Source organism: Salmo salar, chromosome ssa04, assembly GCF_905237065.1.
Source record: "Salmo salar chromosome ssa04, Ssal_v3.1, whole genome shotgun sequence".
In the NCBI taxonomy this organism is placed as follows: domain Eukaryota; kingdom Metazoa; phylum Chordata; class Actinopteri; order Salmoniformes; family Salmonidae; genus Salmo; species Salmo salar.
Genome location: NC_059445.1, coordinates 84,560,828 through 84,577,458, shown reverse-complemented (window position 1 = coordinate 84,577,458; position 16,631 = coordinate 84,560,828). Strand labels below are relative to the sequence as shown.

At 45.6% G+C, this 16,631-nt stretch overlaps 1 protein-coding gene across 2 annotated transcripts in view; it reads left to right on the top strand.

Moving 5' to 3' along the window:
- The first annotated feature begins 919 nt into the window (after positions 1–919).
- The window catches only part of smg6 (SMG6 nonsense mediated mRNA decay factor), a 57,907-nt gene continuing 42,195 nt past the window's right edge, over positions 920–16,631 (top strand). The window contains exons 1-4 of one of the 2 annotated variants that reach the window (XM_045717430.1): positions 920–1,414; positions 3,565–6,244; positions 6,789–6,981; positions 14,274–14,384. In XM_045717430.1, coding sequence (XP_045573386.1) covers positions 1,321–1,414; positions 3,565–6,244; positions 6,789–6,981; positions 14,274–14,384 — 3,078 coding nt within the window. In that variant the 5' untranslated portion in view covers positions 920–1,320. Of the gene's footprint in view, positions 1,754–3,564; positions 6,245–6,788; positions 6,982–14,273; positions 14,385–16,631 lie in introns of both variants that reach the window. The other variant, XM_045717431.1, reaches the window with a different exon arrangement.

The window sequence follows — 16,631 nt, the reverse complement described above, 5'->3', positions numbered from 1 at the left end:
GAATGGCCTTACTGGCGAGCTCAGTGACTTTCAATGTGGCACCATCATATGATGCCACCTTTCCAACAAGTCAGTTCGTCAATGTTCTGCTCCGCTAGAGCTGTTATTGTGAAGTGGAAATGTCTAGGAGCAAAAACAGTTTAGCCACAAAGTGGTAGGCCACACAAGCTCACAGAACAGGACCGCCTGAGTGCTGAATCGCGTATCGTCTGTCCTCGCTAAAAAAACTGCCTCTGGAAGCAACGTCAGCACAATAACTATTCGTTGGGAGTTTCATGAAATGGGTTTCCATGGCCGAACAGCCGCACACAAGCCTAAGATTATAAATGCAAACGTTATGACATTATTAGCAGCATTACTTTATCGGAAGTTATTAAATGATCTGTCGCTACAGACCTGCCTAATTATTGCCGAAGATGATGGTTATACTGACAAGATACACGTTTCTTCTCCCTAACAATGGGAGTCATTGTACACAAAGCGGGATGTCTAGCTCCCACCTATCTTTCTTTGGCTTGGTGGATACATATTATTATTGTAATCTATTTTTATTTTTTAAATATTCGATGAGGGTTGTTGACGTCGACGTTTTCTCGAAAACTCCGATATAAAGTGTTTGTTTTTTTCTTCATCAAAGTTGCCGTACTGCTTATATCTGTTCACTCGTAAGAATTTAAGCATTACGAAACTTATAGTCGATCAAATAAACCTTACGTAGCAAAACAGCCATTCATTTTTTGGGGGGCTTGACCAAATTCGACACTCATTGACCATATTAAAAACTCATTGCTTGGAGTTGGGCCTCTCCGGTGCGTTCGTTAATTCGCTCTGTCTGTCTGTCTACTCCGGTTTCAGAGGACTCTCGTCTGAGTGAACGTAGAGCGATGAATAATTGGTGAATTTACGAACGCACCCTTTGTTATTCCTTAGTCTGACTAGCTGTTTGGCCACTGATAACTATAGTAGGCTAAATAGCCTATTGATCTCACAAGGAGTAGAACTAAAGTAAACGTTTTTTTTGTTTTGTTTTTTTTAATAGGGGGATTATATCATCTCAATTTTCCAATATCGTTTAAAAAGGATTGTAGTCAGATCACTTTGGGCAATGGCTTGATTTGTTTAGTAGGCTAGTAGTAGAAGTTGTAGTTTATTTTTGTAGGCCTACCTATGCCGTGTTTCCTTATCTTAACTAAACATTTGAATGAATGTTTAGCCAAATTCACTTCATTTGTAAAATAAACGCTATGTGACAGTTCTACAGGCGACACAAGAAACGACACAGGTGTTTTTTTTCTAAACGCGTGTTGACTAGAGACGAAGATGGCGGACGAACTAGACCGAGTACGGATTTCAGCTGCGGAGCTACGAGCTGAAGCGTCTGCTTTTACCAACCACCACGGCGATTGTCACAGAGGTGAGAGCGATCACCGAAAGTTATCGTTATAAATCATGAACTCACAACAACAACAACAAAAAAACGGGAGTAATCCAACGTATAAACGGAAACGAAGTAGTTAGCTTGCTAGCTAACGTTAGCTATTTTGACGTAACGTCAGCTAGAAGTATCATGTGGTATTTTGTTTTCAAACGCCTCCCCTCCTCCTCCCCCCCCCGACCAATATCACTCACTCACCCCCACCTCTCACAACCGAAGACCGGGTTGGAAATGCACATGTCACCGTCAACCTAGACGGAGGTTCCCCACCGGCTGCAGTCCTTCGTGGTTGGGGCTATTGTCAGCTTGCTAAGCTAGGTTAGTATTAGCAGCAGACTAGCTTAGCTTCTTTTTTCTTTTCTCTCTTCTTCCCAAAAAACAATAAGTATGTGTATTTTATTTTACAGACCACAGTTAACGTTGTTAGTTGGATACAAGTTGAAGAAGGTGGCAAAAGTGTATAGTTGAACAAGTTAGTTAACTGACACAAGTTGAATAACGTTTTGTTTAGCTTTATTTTTTTAAGCTAACCATATCACTATGGCAACCGCACTTGTGTAGCTTTCGCCATGCTAACTAGCTACACATATAGCTAAGTCGTCTTTCCTAAATTATCATTGATGAGGCCACTCCGGTGGTCCTGGGGAATTGCTAGATGTTCGGGGTTTTTATTCTAGGTACCTGTTTAAAAAAAAAAAAAATTAAAAAGACCATCATGATCAGAGTCTGGGTCATGATTAGCTGAACAGGTGTGTTTGAGTAGGGCTGGAACTTACGCCTGCTCAACTACCCAGTAGCTTTCCAGGACCTACAATTGGAGACTCACCTGTTGGACTGACTGATCAGATGAACCCAACACACCTATCCTTCTTACCCACTTATGCTGGGCATACACTACACTACACCACGTATAAAATCGTAATAACTTGGGACACGCTCACAACTTCCAGATTTCCTTGTCCCAAATCTTTTCATTTTGTCCAACCTCAACCCCAGGACGTGCTCACAGTACACAATGATTCCTAGTTGATCCTGCCTTGCGTTTCTCAGTTGTTGTAGGAAAGAAATGCTGACGCAAACAGTGAGCTGCTTTTTAGTGTGCCAAGTATCATGTGCAGAAAGAGCAAAAGAGACAGAGGCCCAGAATATGGACTTAATATACAAAATAATAACGATGATATAATTATCTTTTTCATTACTGTCATGGTAGGAGTTTGTTTTGCATTGCCTGGTGCCCCCAGGTGTGCGGAGATTTGACTTAAGGACCAATGGAATGGTCCTTTAGTGAACTCTGTCTCCCATCACCTCGGTCCTCACAGTGTTGTTGTTTTCCTCTTCACTTGTCTTGGTCTCGCATGCTGAGTGCTCATTAGCTATTGGCAGCAGTCCTTGCCCAATCGTGTCACAGTCCTTGCCCAATCGTGTCACAGTCCTTGCCCAATCATGCTCATACTACAACATGCACGACCAACATTTCAGACACTTCAGAAAATGATCTGGACATCCGGACAGGGGGTCTGGATAACGAAACAACCGTCGTCGGTGCGCCCTTGACCCGCTCAAACTACGCCAGTCCCGACGTATTGATCCTAGCCCAAGTTCATAGGATTTCACCCCGATCATGAACATTTGTCTGGGACTGCAAAAAAAAAAACGTGGGGAACTTGTGTGAAAATCGCATAGCGTATGACTGGTATTAGCTATCATTTAGACCCTGGGGCAGTTGTGTCATTGTTCATTGTCTTTGTTGAAGTACGGGGTAAAGGTGCACTACATTATCAGGCAGACTGTTCTTCCTGCTATCGCTTTCTCTCTTACCTCCTGCTCTCACCTTCTTGCACTTTCCTGCTGTGTGTTAGTCAGAGGAGCCTGAGAACGAACTAAACTTACACGACTGAGCAAGAGGAAGTGGAAATGAGGATAGCGGGAGTGGAAATGAGAGAAAGTGGGAGTGGAAACGAGAGGGCGAAAGAGGAGGAGAAGGGGTGCTGAGCTTCAGAACGGATTGTGTCTCTGTTGAAAAGTCAGTCATCACAACTAATATCTCCCATTCTCCTCTCTCTCCCTCTCCCATCTCTATTTCTTTCCCAACTCTTTCTCTCCCTTTCATACCCCCCTCTCTGTCACAGAGGAGCGAGGAGAGGAGGGACGTGGCCAACGACAGCAGCGTCACCACGGCAACGACCCGTCAAAACGCCCTGACCTGCAGCTCTACACGCCCGGGGCTGGCCACGGCAACCGTCGCCATGACAGCGAGGACGGCGGCGTAGTCACCTCCCCTGGAGATCCGTTAGCCATGACCTCTGACCCTGAGGTGGAGTTGGTGATGTCACTGCCACAGGAGGAGGAAGAAGTACACAAGATGGCCGCCACTGAGACGGTTTCAACTGAACTTGGATGTATAGATGGAGGGATGGGGAAAGGAGGAGGAGAGAAATGTGGAGGAGGTTTTACTTCAAACCGGGGTGGATGCTCTCGAGCACCTGCACAACAGAGGACTCAAAGAGGTGACCACCACACCACCAGAGCAGACAACAACAACAACAGTAGTAGCAGTAGTGCAAAGGGACCGTCAGGCTCAGCTAACCGACCACAGAACTCCAGACAGAGGGATGAAGTGAGAGGGAAAAACCAGAGGGGTGGAGGTAGAGAGAAGGACCAGAGGGGTGGAGGGAGAGAGAAGGACCAGCGGGGTGGAGGTAGAGAGAAGGACCAGAGGGGTGGAGGGAGAGAGAAGGACCAGAGGGGTGGAGGGAGAGAGAAGGACCAGAGGGGTGGAGAGCCAGCAGGGGGTTCCCCTGACTCTCCCAAGGCCACCAGAAAGACCCGTAAACCGGACCGGGAGATCTACCAGCCTGGGGGTCGGAGGAGCACCACTACCACCCAGGGGGAAGAGGGAAGAGAGACAGAGAAACCTGCCCCTACCCCTGGTCCCCCTGATCCTGTCAGAGAGGAAACCCAAGCCAGGAGGGAACCAGTCGTATGGAGAGAGACCGGAGAGGAGAAAGGGAAAGGTGGCAGAGGGGGTGAAGAGACAAGCAGAAGGCAGGGGAGGAGAGAAACAGGGAAAGCAGCCATCTCAGACCATGGAGTAGAGAACCTGACTGGGAAGATTCAGAAACTCTGTGTGACTGCCCCACCTGAGAGAGAAGAGGAGGGGAAGAGAGGAGAGGGTGAGGAAGGAGTAGGCAGGAGGAGGAAGGCTAGCGGTGAGGGCAGGAGGAGCAGAGCTGGAGGTGGAGGCAGGGGACGAGTAGGAAATGAAGGATGCGAGAAGACGGAGGAGGAGAAGAAGAGAGAGAGGGGAAACCGCAGGAACAGAGGAGGAGGGGAGAATCAGGACTCCAGGAGAAGAGGAGAGGGGGGTGAGGGTGAGCGAGGGATGACCGAGAAAGATAGAGACAGGAGAGCATCGGAAGAAGACGGAGAGAGGGAAGCGAACCGTCCTGCAGATACACAGCCAGCAAAGGGAAGAGAAAAACGGAGGGATAGAGAGACTGAGAGAGACAACCAGAGAGGCAACAACAGACCCCAACCTCTACCTCCAGATATAGACAGAGAGAGGAATGGAGAGAAAGACGGGGATGGAGAGATACAGAGAAACAGAGAGAGGAGCGAGAGATGCAGAGCTAACCCTAACAACCACCACCACCCATCGTCGTCCTCTAAGCGCTACTCCAAGTCAAACATCAGAAGACCCGTGAACCGTACCTACAGCACCAGTTCTGCCAGCAGTGGTACCAGCCTGGACGGACTGGGACAGGGAGGGGATCGGAGGGAGGACAGGGTCCGACGAGACCGCCTGGGGCACAGGGAGAGAGACGGAGGAGAGGGAGGAGGTCAGCTACCGAACAGGAGGAGAGACTCCTCAACAGACTCACTGGAGGAGAGGAGGAGAGATGGAGGAGAGGAGGACTTGAGCCCCGCGTGGAGGAGAGGGGAGGAGGAGAGCAGAGGGAGAGGGGGAAGAGGACACAGAGGAGGAGGAGGAGGAAGAGGAGGAGGGCTCCTGAAAGTATCTCAGAGCGACAGACAGTCAGGCACCTCCCACGCCACCTCAGGCCTCAGCGATGACCCCCAAGGGCGCCGCAGGCAGGGCACTGTGCCTCGTGGTAAGGAGAGGGGCATTCTCATCCTCCCCGCCCACACTGACCTCTCCAATTCGCCGACGGAGCCCGGGCCAAGGCTCCTGTTTGGTGGGATTCGAGGAGGAAAAGAGGCGGGACTAGGGAGAGGAGGAGGAAGGGGCGGAGGAACAAGGCGACTCTGGGATCCCAACAACCCCGACCAGAAACCCGCTCTCCGGCTCTCCCAGCATGCCTCTCTCCTGCAGCAGCAGCCCATGTACCTGCAGACGGGCGGCGGTTACGGAGCGCTGCACTTCCTGGATACAGATGACGAGGCTGCAGGGAGTCCCCCGGTCCGCCAGGGGGAGCACTTCTACCCCCAGCAGGAGGCCGCAGCCATGGCCCAGGCCTTCTACAAGTACCAGAACTCTGACAACCCTTACCCTTACAATACCAACCCCAATGCACGTTACCCATACCCCTACCACACTATGCCTACCACCCCCTACCAGATGCCCTCCTCCAACGGCATTTACCCAGCCCAGTTTTACGGGGAGTACAGGGGCCAGGGGTACCAGACTGGGGCTGGAGCAGGTCTGACACCAGAGGAAGTGGAGCAGCAGGCCAGGCAAGAGCTGGGGAGACAGCTGAGGGCTGCAGAGAGCCAAGAGTTACAACTCAGCAACCTCCTATCTAGAGACAGACTTAGTCCTGACGGACTGGACCGCATGGCTCAACTCAGGTAAGATGGTGGGGAGAGGGACAGGGTAGATGGAGGGAAGGGGGACAGGGTAGGATGGAGGGAGGGTGGGGGGGAGGAGAGGGACAGGGTAGGATGGAGGGAGAGAGGAGACTGACAGGGTAGGATGGAGGGACAGGGTAGGATGGAGGGAGGGACAGGGTATGATGGATGGATGGATGGAGGGAGGGACAGGGTAGGATGGATGGAGGGAGGGAGGGACAGAGTAGGATGGCTGGAGGGGGGAGGGAGGAGATGGACAGGGTAGGTTGGAGGGACAGGGTAGGATGGATGGAGGGAGGGAGGGAGGGAAAGGGTAGGATGGATGGATGGATGGAGGGAGGGAGGAGAGGGACAGGGTAGGATAGAGGGACAGGGTAGGATGGAGGGAAGGAAGGAGATGGACAGGGTAGCATGGAGGGACAGGGTAGGATGGATTGAGGGTGGGAGCTCCAACTTGGTAATATGCTGATGCTGGGGGCTGCAACTTGTCTGAAAACTAACTAATCTCCTTTCTGTCTTGTCTCCTTTTCACCCCCCCCTCCAGAGCTGACCTGTTGACCCTATATGAGCGGGTGATCCTAACAGACATAGAGTTCAGTGACAGTCAGAACCTGGACCAGGCTCTATGGAAGAACGTGTACTACCAGGTTATAGAGCACTTCAGACAGCTCCTCAAAGATCCCAGCGGAGACTCAGCCCTGCACATCACCCCCATGCTGCTCACTCTGCTGGACGAGGTAGACGCACTGAACATATGCCACATAACGCACAAGCTATGGAATTAGGCCTTCAAGATGAGCCCAATCTGCCAGGGCATTAAGGCCCTTAACCAAAATAGCCCATTTTAAATTGATTAGAAAAAAAAATTTAAACGCTAGAAATTGTAAAAAAAAAAAAGTGTATGTACTGTCCATAAATAATTATCCTGCATGTGAACGTTTAGGTGATAGGCTTGGGCCTTTATACCGGGGTAATTGGAAAAAGCCACGTGATGGTTTTTCAATACCTTCAATACCGTTGAAACTATTCCTTTAACCTCTATGGGCTAGGTGGGACGCTAGTGTCCCCCCCGTGGTGCACTCCATCAACAGCAGGTGCATTTCAAGAGCGGCAAATTTGAATCCAAATAAATGTAAAAATTCAAATTTTTCAAACATACAACTATTTTACACCCTTTGAAAGATAAACATCTCCTTAATCTAACCACGTTTTACGATTTCAAAAAGGTTTTACGGCGAAAGCATAAATTTAGAGTATGTTAGGACAGTACATTTACAAGAGTTGTGTGTAATGTTTTGTCGATTCAAAGACAGGGTCACCAAAACCATAAAACCAGCTAAAATGATGCACTAACCTTTTACAATCTCCATCAGATGACACTCCTGGGACATTAAATTAGACAATGCATGCATTTCGTCGTCATGACGAGGGGAAAAAATATATTTACGTTCGTTCAAACATGTCAAACGTTGTATAGCATAAATCATTAGGGCCTTTTTTAACCAGAACATGAATAATATTCAAGGTGGACGAATGCATACTCTTTTATAACGTATTGGAACGAGGGTACCCAACATGAACTCGCGCCAGGTGTCTAATGGGACATCATCGTTCCATGGCTCTTGTTCGGTCAGATCTCCCTCCAGAAGACTCAAAACACTTTGTAAAGGCTGGTGACATCTAGTGGAAGCAATAGGAAGTGCCAAAATATTCCTCAGCCCCTGTGTTTTTCAATGGGATAGGTTTAAAGGTAATACAACACATCAGGTATCCACTTCCTGTCAGAAAATGTCTCAGGGTTTTGCCTGCCAAATGAGTTCTGTTATACTCACAGACACCATTCAAACAGTTTTAGAAACTTTAGAGTGTTTTCTATCCATATATAATAAGTATATGCATATTCTAGTTACTGGGTAGGATTAGTAACCAGATTAAATCGGGTACATTTTTTTTATCCAGACGTGCAAATGCTGCCCCCTAGCCCTAACAGGTTAACGTTTTTAAATAAATGTCTATATTTGAAGCTACTTAAATACCTGCTGTCAACTTTCGTTAGGAGATAAGAAGATGATTTTATTCATGTCACATGTTTCATTATGAAACTTCCTGGTTGTCCCCAGTCACATGGTGTTTGTTTACACACAATGACCAGAGACCGGAGCCTTGTGAGTCACTCTATTGTCCAGTATGCTCCAGGTGATCTAGTTACAGTAGGGAATTCACAATTCAATGTTTGCCAGCTAGACATCTTCTAACTATTAAGTTAACTGTCTAGAATGTGCTAAATGCTCTGCAGTTGTGCATTTGGTTTGCTAATTTAGTAGCTAGTTAGCTACCTAGCTAAGTGGTTAGCTCCTTCCGAAATCAAGCATTCGCATGATAACAGCAGAGAATCCCCTCCAGGATCAAAAGCCTTGCTGTCTAATATTTGTTTTGTTTTGTGCAGCAAACTGGGACTAGCATTTTGTTTTGTGCAGCAAACTGGGACTAGCATTTTGTTTTGTGCAGCTAAGTGGGACTAGCGTTTTGTTTTGTGCAGCAAACTGGGACTAGCATTTTGTTTTGTGCAGCAAACTGGGACTAGCATTTTGTTTTGTGCAGCAAACTGGGACTAGCATTTTGTTTTGTGCAGCTAAGTGGGACTAGCGTTTTGTTTTGTGCTTGCAGCTAAGTGGGACTAGCGTTTTGTTTTGTGCGTGCAGCAAACTGGGACTAGCATTTTGTTTTGTGCAGCTAACTGGGAGTAGCATTTTGTTTTGTGCAGCTAACTGGGAGTAGCATTTTGTTTTGTGCGTGCAGCTAACTGGGAGTAGCATTTTGTTTTGTGCGTGCAGCTAACTGGGAGTAGCATTTTGTTTTCTGCGTGCCGCAAACTGGGACTAGCATTTTGTTTTGTGCAGCTAAGTGGGACTAGCGTTTTGTTTTGTGCAGCAAACTGGGACTAGCATTTTGTTTTGTGCAGCAAACTGGGACTAGCATTTTGTTTTGTGCAGCAAACTGGGACTAGCATTTTGTTTTGTGCAGCTAAGTGGGACTAGCGTTTTGTTTTGTGCTTGCAGCTAACTGGGACTAGCGTTTTGTTTTGTGCGTGCAGCAAACTGGGACTAGCATTTTGTTTTGTGTTGTGCAGCTAACTGGGAGTAGCATTTTGTTTTGTGTTGTGCAGCTAACTGGGAGTAGCATTTTGTTTTGTGTTGTGCAGCTAACTGGGAGTAGCATTTTGTTTTGTGTTGTGCAGCTAACTGGGAGTAGCATTTTGTTTTGTGTTGTGCAGCTAACTGGGAGTAGCATTTTGTTTTGTGTTGTGCAGCTAACTGGGAGTAGCATTTTGTTTTGTGTTGTGCAGCTAACTGGGAGTAGCATTTTGTTTTGTGCTTGCAGCTAAGTGGGACTAGCGTTTTGTTTTGTGTTGTGCAGCAAACTGGGACTAGCATTTTGTTTTGTGCGTGCAGCTAAGTGGGACTAGCATTTTGTTTTGTGCAGCTAAGTGGGAGTAGCATTTTGTTTTGTGCAGCTAACTGGGAGTAGCATTTTGTTTTGTGCAGCTAACTGGGAGTAGCATTTTGTTTTGTGCAGCTAACTGGGACAAGCATTTTGTTTTGTGCAGCTAACTGGGAGTAGCATTTTGTTTTGTGCAGCTAACTGGGAGTAGCATTTTGTTTTGTGCGTGCAGCTAACTGGGAGTAGCATTTTGTTTTGTGCGTGCCGCAAACTGGGACTAGCATTTTGTTTTGTGCGTGCAGCAAACTGGGACTAGCATTTTGTTTTGTGTTGTGCAGCAAACTGGGACTAGCATTTTGTTTTGTGTTGTGCAGCAAACTGGGAGTAGCATTTTGTTTTGTGTTGTGCAGCTAACTGGGAGTAGCATTTTGTTTTGTGCAGCTAAGTGGGAGTAGCATTTTGTTTTGTGCGTGCAGCAAACTGGGACTAGCATTTTGTTTTGTGCAGCTAACTGGGAGTAGCATTTTGTTTTGTGCAGCTAACTGGGAGTAGCATTTTGTTTTGTGCAGCTAACTGGGAGTAGCATTTTGTTTTGTGCAGCTAACTGGGAGTAGCATTTTGTTTTGTGTTGTGCAGCTAACTGGGAGTAGCATTTTGTTTTGTGTTGTGCAGCTAACTGGGAGTAGCATTTTGTTTTGTGTTGTGCAGCTAACTGGGAGTAGCATTTTGTTTTGTGTTGTGCAGCTAACTGGGAGTAGCATTTTGTTTTGTGCAGCTCTATCTTTTTTTTGTGCAGCTAACTGGGAGTAGCATTTTGTTTTGTGTTGTGCAGCTAACTGGGACTAGCATTTTGTTTTGTGTTGTGCAGCTAACTGGGAGTAGCATTTGTTTTGTGTTGTGCAGCTAACTGGGAGTAGCATTTTGTTTTGTGTTGTGCAGCTAACTGGGAGTAGCATTTTGTTTTGTGTTGTGCAGCTAACTGGGAGTAGCATTTTGTTTTGTGTTGTGCAGCTAACTGGGAGTAGCATTTTGTTTTGTGTTGTGCAGCTAACTGGGAGTAGCATTTTGTGTTGTGCAGCTAACTGGGAGTAGCATTTTGTTTTGTGCGTGCAGCAAACTGGGAGTAGCATTTTGTTTTGTGCAGCTAACTGGGAGTAGCATTTTGTTTTGTGCAGCTATCTAACCTAAACTACTTGTATAGTTTAGGTTAGAGACTGTGTAAAATGTTCGTTAGCATTTAGGTAGCATTATTTATGGGATTTGACATGTACTTGTTAGCATTGCTAACCTTCGGATTACATGTATTTTTTTTATTTACATAGTGTCAGTGGGGTTTGAAAACAGTGCCCCTTGTGTTCAGTGCTGTTATTACTGAATATCCCGCTATGGCAGAAGGTCGGTCCAATTCTAGTAGGTGATGGACTATGCATATAGGCTACATCCTCTCATGTCCACACACATGCTGGGAGGCACCAGAAAATGTAGCCAAACTTTAATGAGACTTCTAAATGACATATTGTGGTTAGAGTGTAGGGGCGGCAGCGTAGCCTAGTGATTAGAGTATGGGGGTGGCAGGTAGCCTAGTGGTTAGAGCGTTGGACTAGTAACCGAAGGGTTGCAAGATTGAATCCCCGAGCTGACAAGGTAAAAATCGATCGTTCTGCCCCCTGAACAAAGCATTTAACCCACTGTTCCTAGGCCGTCATTGTAAATAAGAATTTGTTCTTAACTGACTCGCCTCGTTAAAAAAAAAAAAGTAAAATAAAAAAGGCTTGATTCTGTGGACATACTCTAAGCACGGTTCGTTCAGAGAAAGCCCAGTGTCAGTTGTGCGCTGCGATACCACCCACCTTGTAATCTGAGTGGAGGCATTCAGCATGTTGAAACTATACTAAACAGAAATATAAACACAACATGCAACAATTTCAAAGATTTTACTGAGTTAGTTCATAGAAGGAAATCAGTCAATTGAAATATATTCATTAGGCCCTAATCTATGGATTTCACATGACTGGGCAGAGGCCTTTTTATATTTTTGTTCAGTATGTTTAGCCATAAACGTAATTGTTTAAAACCTGAATGTTTTGTCATTTTATGAATCATGTCTTACCTTGTTTCAAAGTAGCCTACCGTAATTCCCGGACTATTAAGGGCACCTGAATATAAGCCGCACCCACTGAATTAATTGTTTATTTTTTGAACATAAATAAGCCGCACATGTCTATAAGCCGCAGGTGCTTACCGGTACATTGAAACAAATGTATTTTACACAGGCTTTAACGAAACACGGCTTGTAACAAAAAATAAAAAATTAGCAGTAAGCTTTAGTTGTCTTTTTGCACTGAGTCAATTCCTCACGCTGCTGTTTCCAACGTCTTATCATCGACTCATTAAGACCAAGGTCCCGTGCAGCAGCTCTATTTCCTTTTCCAACAGCCAGATCAGTCGCCTTCAACTTGAAAGCTGCATCATATGCATTTCTCCGTGTCTTTGCCATGATGAGGGTGACAAAATGACTGCCGTAATCAGAATGATGGGAAGTTTGAGCGTGCGCTCGATTTAATCTAAACAGTAAACAAAAAAGTTGTTTGACCTTAACCCGTTCGGCAATTTCATTGGTCTAATGAAAGCTTCATGCCGCCAAAAATTACTGTGCACGTCACAGAATATGTTTTTTTGGAGAAAAAAAAATTGAAAGCGGGAAAAATCCATATATTAGCCGCATCATTGTTTAAGCCGCGAGGTTCAAAGCGTGGGAAAAAAGTTGCGGCTTATAGTCCGGAATTTACGGTAGACAAAAAAATCTGACCATAGAAATGTTGACAGAATTATTTTGTAAACACTTCCTCATTTGCCATTAAACCCAGCGTTTATCTCATGTTCTAACAACTTTATTTCGTTGTCCGTTAGCCAAAAGCACAATAGTCATATTAGCAACCCATGCTAGTTGTTGTATCAATAGTCATATTAGCAACCCGTGCTAGTTGTTGCATCAATAGTCATATTAGCAACCCATGCTAGTTGTTGCATCAATAGTCATATTAGCAACCCATGCTAGTTGTTGCATCAATAGTCATATTAGCAACCCATGCTAGTTGTTGCATCAATAGTCATATTAGCAACCCATGCTAGTTGTTGCATCAATAGTCATATTAGCAACCCATGCTAGTTGTTGCGTCAGTAGTCATATTAGCAACCCGTGCTAGTTGTTACATCAATAGTCATATTAGCAACCCGTGCTAGTTGTTGCGTCAGTAGTCATATTAGCAACCCATGCTAGTTGTTACATCAATAGTGATATTAGCAACCCATGCTAGTTGTTGTATCAATAGTCATATTAGCAACCCGTGCTAGTTGTTGTATCAATAGTCATATTAGCAACCCATGCTAGTTGTTACATCAATAGTCACATTAGCAACCCATGCTAGTTGTTACATCAATAGTGATATTAGCAACCCGTGCTAGTTGTTACATCAATAGTCATATTAGCAACCCGTGCTAGTTGTTGCATCTTTAGATCTCCACTCTTTCAAAACTGATATTTTCATATCTGTCACATGAAACTGCTCACATGTGCGGTAAGCTTTTGAGAACGGTGTTTTCCTGCTAATTGCATTTTGGAACGTTTGCGCGTACAGCCTAAGGCCGTGTGTGCGTTTCCTGCTGTTATAATGTGAATAAATAATAGTTTAGCAACATTTTTAAGCTAAACGTTCTGATCGGTTGCATCAGAACAACAAGCTGACCAATAGACAAGGTTTCTACTATGGGGCATAGTAGATTGACATAGTAGATTGACATAGGCTGGTGATTGACGTAGTAGATTGACATAGGCTGGTGATTGACGTAGTAGATTGACATAGGCTGGTGATTGACGTAGTAGATTGACATAGGCTGGTGATTGACGTAGTAGATTGACATAGGCTGGTGATTGACGTAGTAGATTGACATAGGCTGGTGATTGACGTAGTAGATTGACATAGGCTGGTGATTGACGTAGGTGATTGACATAGGCTGGTGATTGACGTAGGTGATTGACATAGGCTGGTGATTGACGTAGTAGATTGACATAGGCTGGTGATTGACGTAGTAGATTGACATAGGCTGGTGATTGACGTAGTAGATTGACATAGGCTGGTGATTGACGTAGTAGATTGACATAGGCTGGTGATTGACGTAGTAGATTGACATAGGCTGGTGATTGACGTAGGTGATTGACATAGGCTGGTGATTGACGTAGTAGATGGACATAGGCTGGTGATTGACGTAGTAGATGGACATAGTAGATTGACATAGTAGATTGACATAGTAGATTGACATAGGCTGGTGATTGACATAGGCTGGTGATTGACATAGTAGATTGACATAGGCTGGGGGGTTTACAGCCAGCCGCACAAGGGCCGTCGATTCTGCTGGGAAATTCAAGGCCTGGTACACACACACACACACACACACACACCGCGTACACTGAACACACACCACGTACAGACACACACACATCATGTTCAATTTCATGCAACTATTTTGAAACAGCCTTAGTGTTTCTTCATGGAGCTAATCATTTTGGTGCACTGTGTTTGTTTCCCAGGGGACGGTATTCTTTGATGCGCTGCTGCAGAAGCTTCAGACGGTGTTTCAATTTAAACTGGAGGATTACATGGACGGCATGGCCATCCGAGCACGTCCACTACGCAAGACGGTAACAACACGACTACTGTGTGTGTGTGTGTGTGTGTGTGTGTGTGTGTACACGTGATGTGTGTTCAGACTGTGTCTGTATAGGGCCCTATAAAATCAGTTTTAGTATTTTCCCAAATTCCGTTTTTTCTCAGTTTTGTTTACAATCACACTTCAAAAAGAAGAATAAATAGAACATCCGATGTCGTTGTTTGTAAGTCCACAGTGATGCTTAAACCACATCAGGAGACCACTTTTAAGGTCTGTGAAAAATATACAACATTTTTATTTTTGGGTGTAGTTACCCTTTAATTTGAGTGTTTAGGTGTGTTTTTGTAGCACACACGTGATGGTAGAGTTTGGATTGATGTAACTGGATTGATGAAAATAATCACGATATCATTCTGCCGGGTAAACATAAGCTACTGTGGTAGTTCACAACGTTTAATTGATGTTTTTGGGAAAAGCCTTTCAGTGTACTTAGCATATTAGCATCATCGCTAACGGCTACATGAAGTAGTACCACACCACACACAGCAGACAGGGGCATTCTAGTTGCCTCTTCAGAGAGTTGCAGGAAAAGTCGAATTACTGATGCATTCTGTTCATTGTTTGATGATAAACTCGGGCAAATTGTATAAATAGTTTTATACATTTGAGTTTTTTTCCCTACAGACTCGACAACCACATTATACATTTCAGTTGTCCAAATGGACAAAAAACTATCACTGTGATCAGAATTGCATCAGGCAGCACACAGCAGGGCAGTGCATGGTTAACATTCTGACTAAATTGCCTATATTTCTATTTGCTATAGCCTATTCCAATAAATATGTTATATTTACATAAAACGAGAGAACAATGTAGACACAATTAAGAGTCTCACCAAAGCAGCGCAAAATATCCGGTCATACGTTATTTAATTGTAAAAAATCCTCTCTCTCTCTCTCTCTGTCTCTCTCTCTCTCTCTGTCTCTCTCTCTCTCTCTGTCTCTCTCTCTCTCTCTGTCTCTCTCTCTCTCTCTGTCTCTGTCTCACTGTCTCTCTCTGTCTCTGTCTCTCTGTCTCTGTCTCACTGTCTCTCTCTGTCTCTGTCTCACTGTCTCTCTCTGTCTCTCTCTCTCTCTCTCTCTGTCTCTCTCTCTCTCTCTCTGTCTCTCTGTCTCTCTCTCTCTCTCTCTCTCTCTCACTCTCTCACTCTCTCTCTCTCTCTGTCTCACTCTCTCACTCTCTCTCTCTCTCTCTCTCTCTCTCTCTCTCTCTCTCTCCCTCTCTCTCTCTCTCTCTGTCTCTCTCTGTCTCTGTCTCTCTCTGTCTCTCTCTCTCTCTGTCTCTCTGTCTCTCTCTCTCTGTCTCTCTCTCTCTGTCTCTCTCTCTCTGTCTCTGTCTCTCTCTCTCTCTCTGTCTCTCTCTCTCTCTCTGTCTCTCTCTCTCTGTCTCTCTCTCTCTGTCTCTCTCTCTCTCTCTCTCTCTCTCTCTCTCTCTCTCTCTCTCTGTCTCTCTCTCTCTGTCTCTCTCTCTCTTCCTCTCTCTGTCTCTCTCTCTTCCTCTCTCTGTCTCTCTATCTCTTCCTCTCTCTGTCTCTCTCTTCCTCTCTCTCTCTCTTCCTCTCTCTGTCTCTCTCTCTCTGTCTCTCTCTCTCTCCCTCTCTCTGTCTCCCTCTCTCTGTCTCTCCCTCTCTCTGTCTCTCTCTCTCTGTCTCTCTCTTCCTCTCTCTCTCTCTTCCTCTCTCTGTCTCTCTCTCTCTGTCTCTCTCTCTCTGTCTCTCTCTCTCTGTCTCTCTCTCTCTGTCTCTCTCTCTCTGTCTCTCTCTCTCTGTCTCTCTCTCTCTGTCTCTCTCTCTCTCCCTCTCTCTGTCTCCCTCTCTCTGTCTCTCTCTCTCTGTCTCTCTCTCTCTCTGTCTCTCTCTCTCTGTCTCTGTCTCTCTCTCTTCCTCTCTCTCTCTGTCTCTCTCTCTCTTCCTCTCTCTGTCTCTGTCTCTCTCTCTGTCTCTCTGTGTCTCTGTGTCTCTCTCTCTGTCTCTCTCTCTGTCTCTCTCTCTCTCTCTTCCTCTGTCTCTCTGTCTCTCTCTCTTCCTCTGTCTCTCTCTCTCTCTGTCTCTCTCTCTGTCTCTCTGTCTCTCTGTCTCTCTCTCTGTCTCTCTCTCTCTCTCTATCTCTCTCTCTATCTGTCTCTCTCTGTCTCTCTCTCTCTGTCTCTCTCTCTGTCTCTCTCTCTGTCTCTCTCTCTGTCTCTCTCTCTCTGTCTCTCTCTCTGTCTCTCTCTCTCG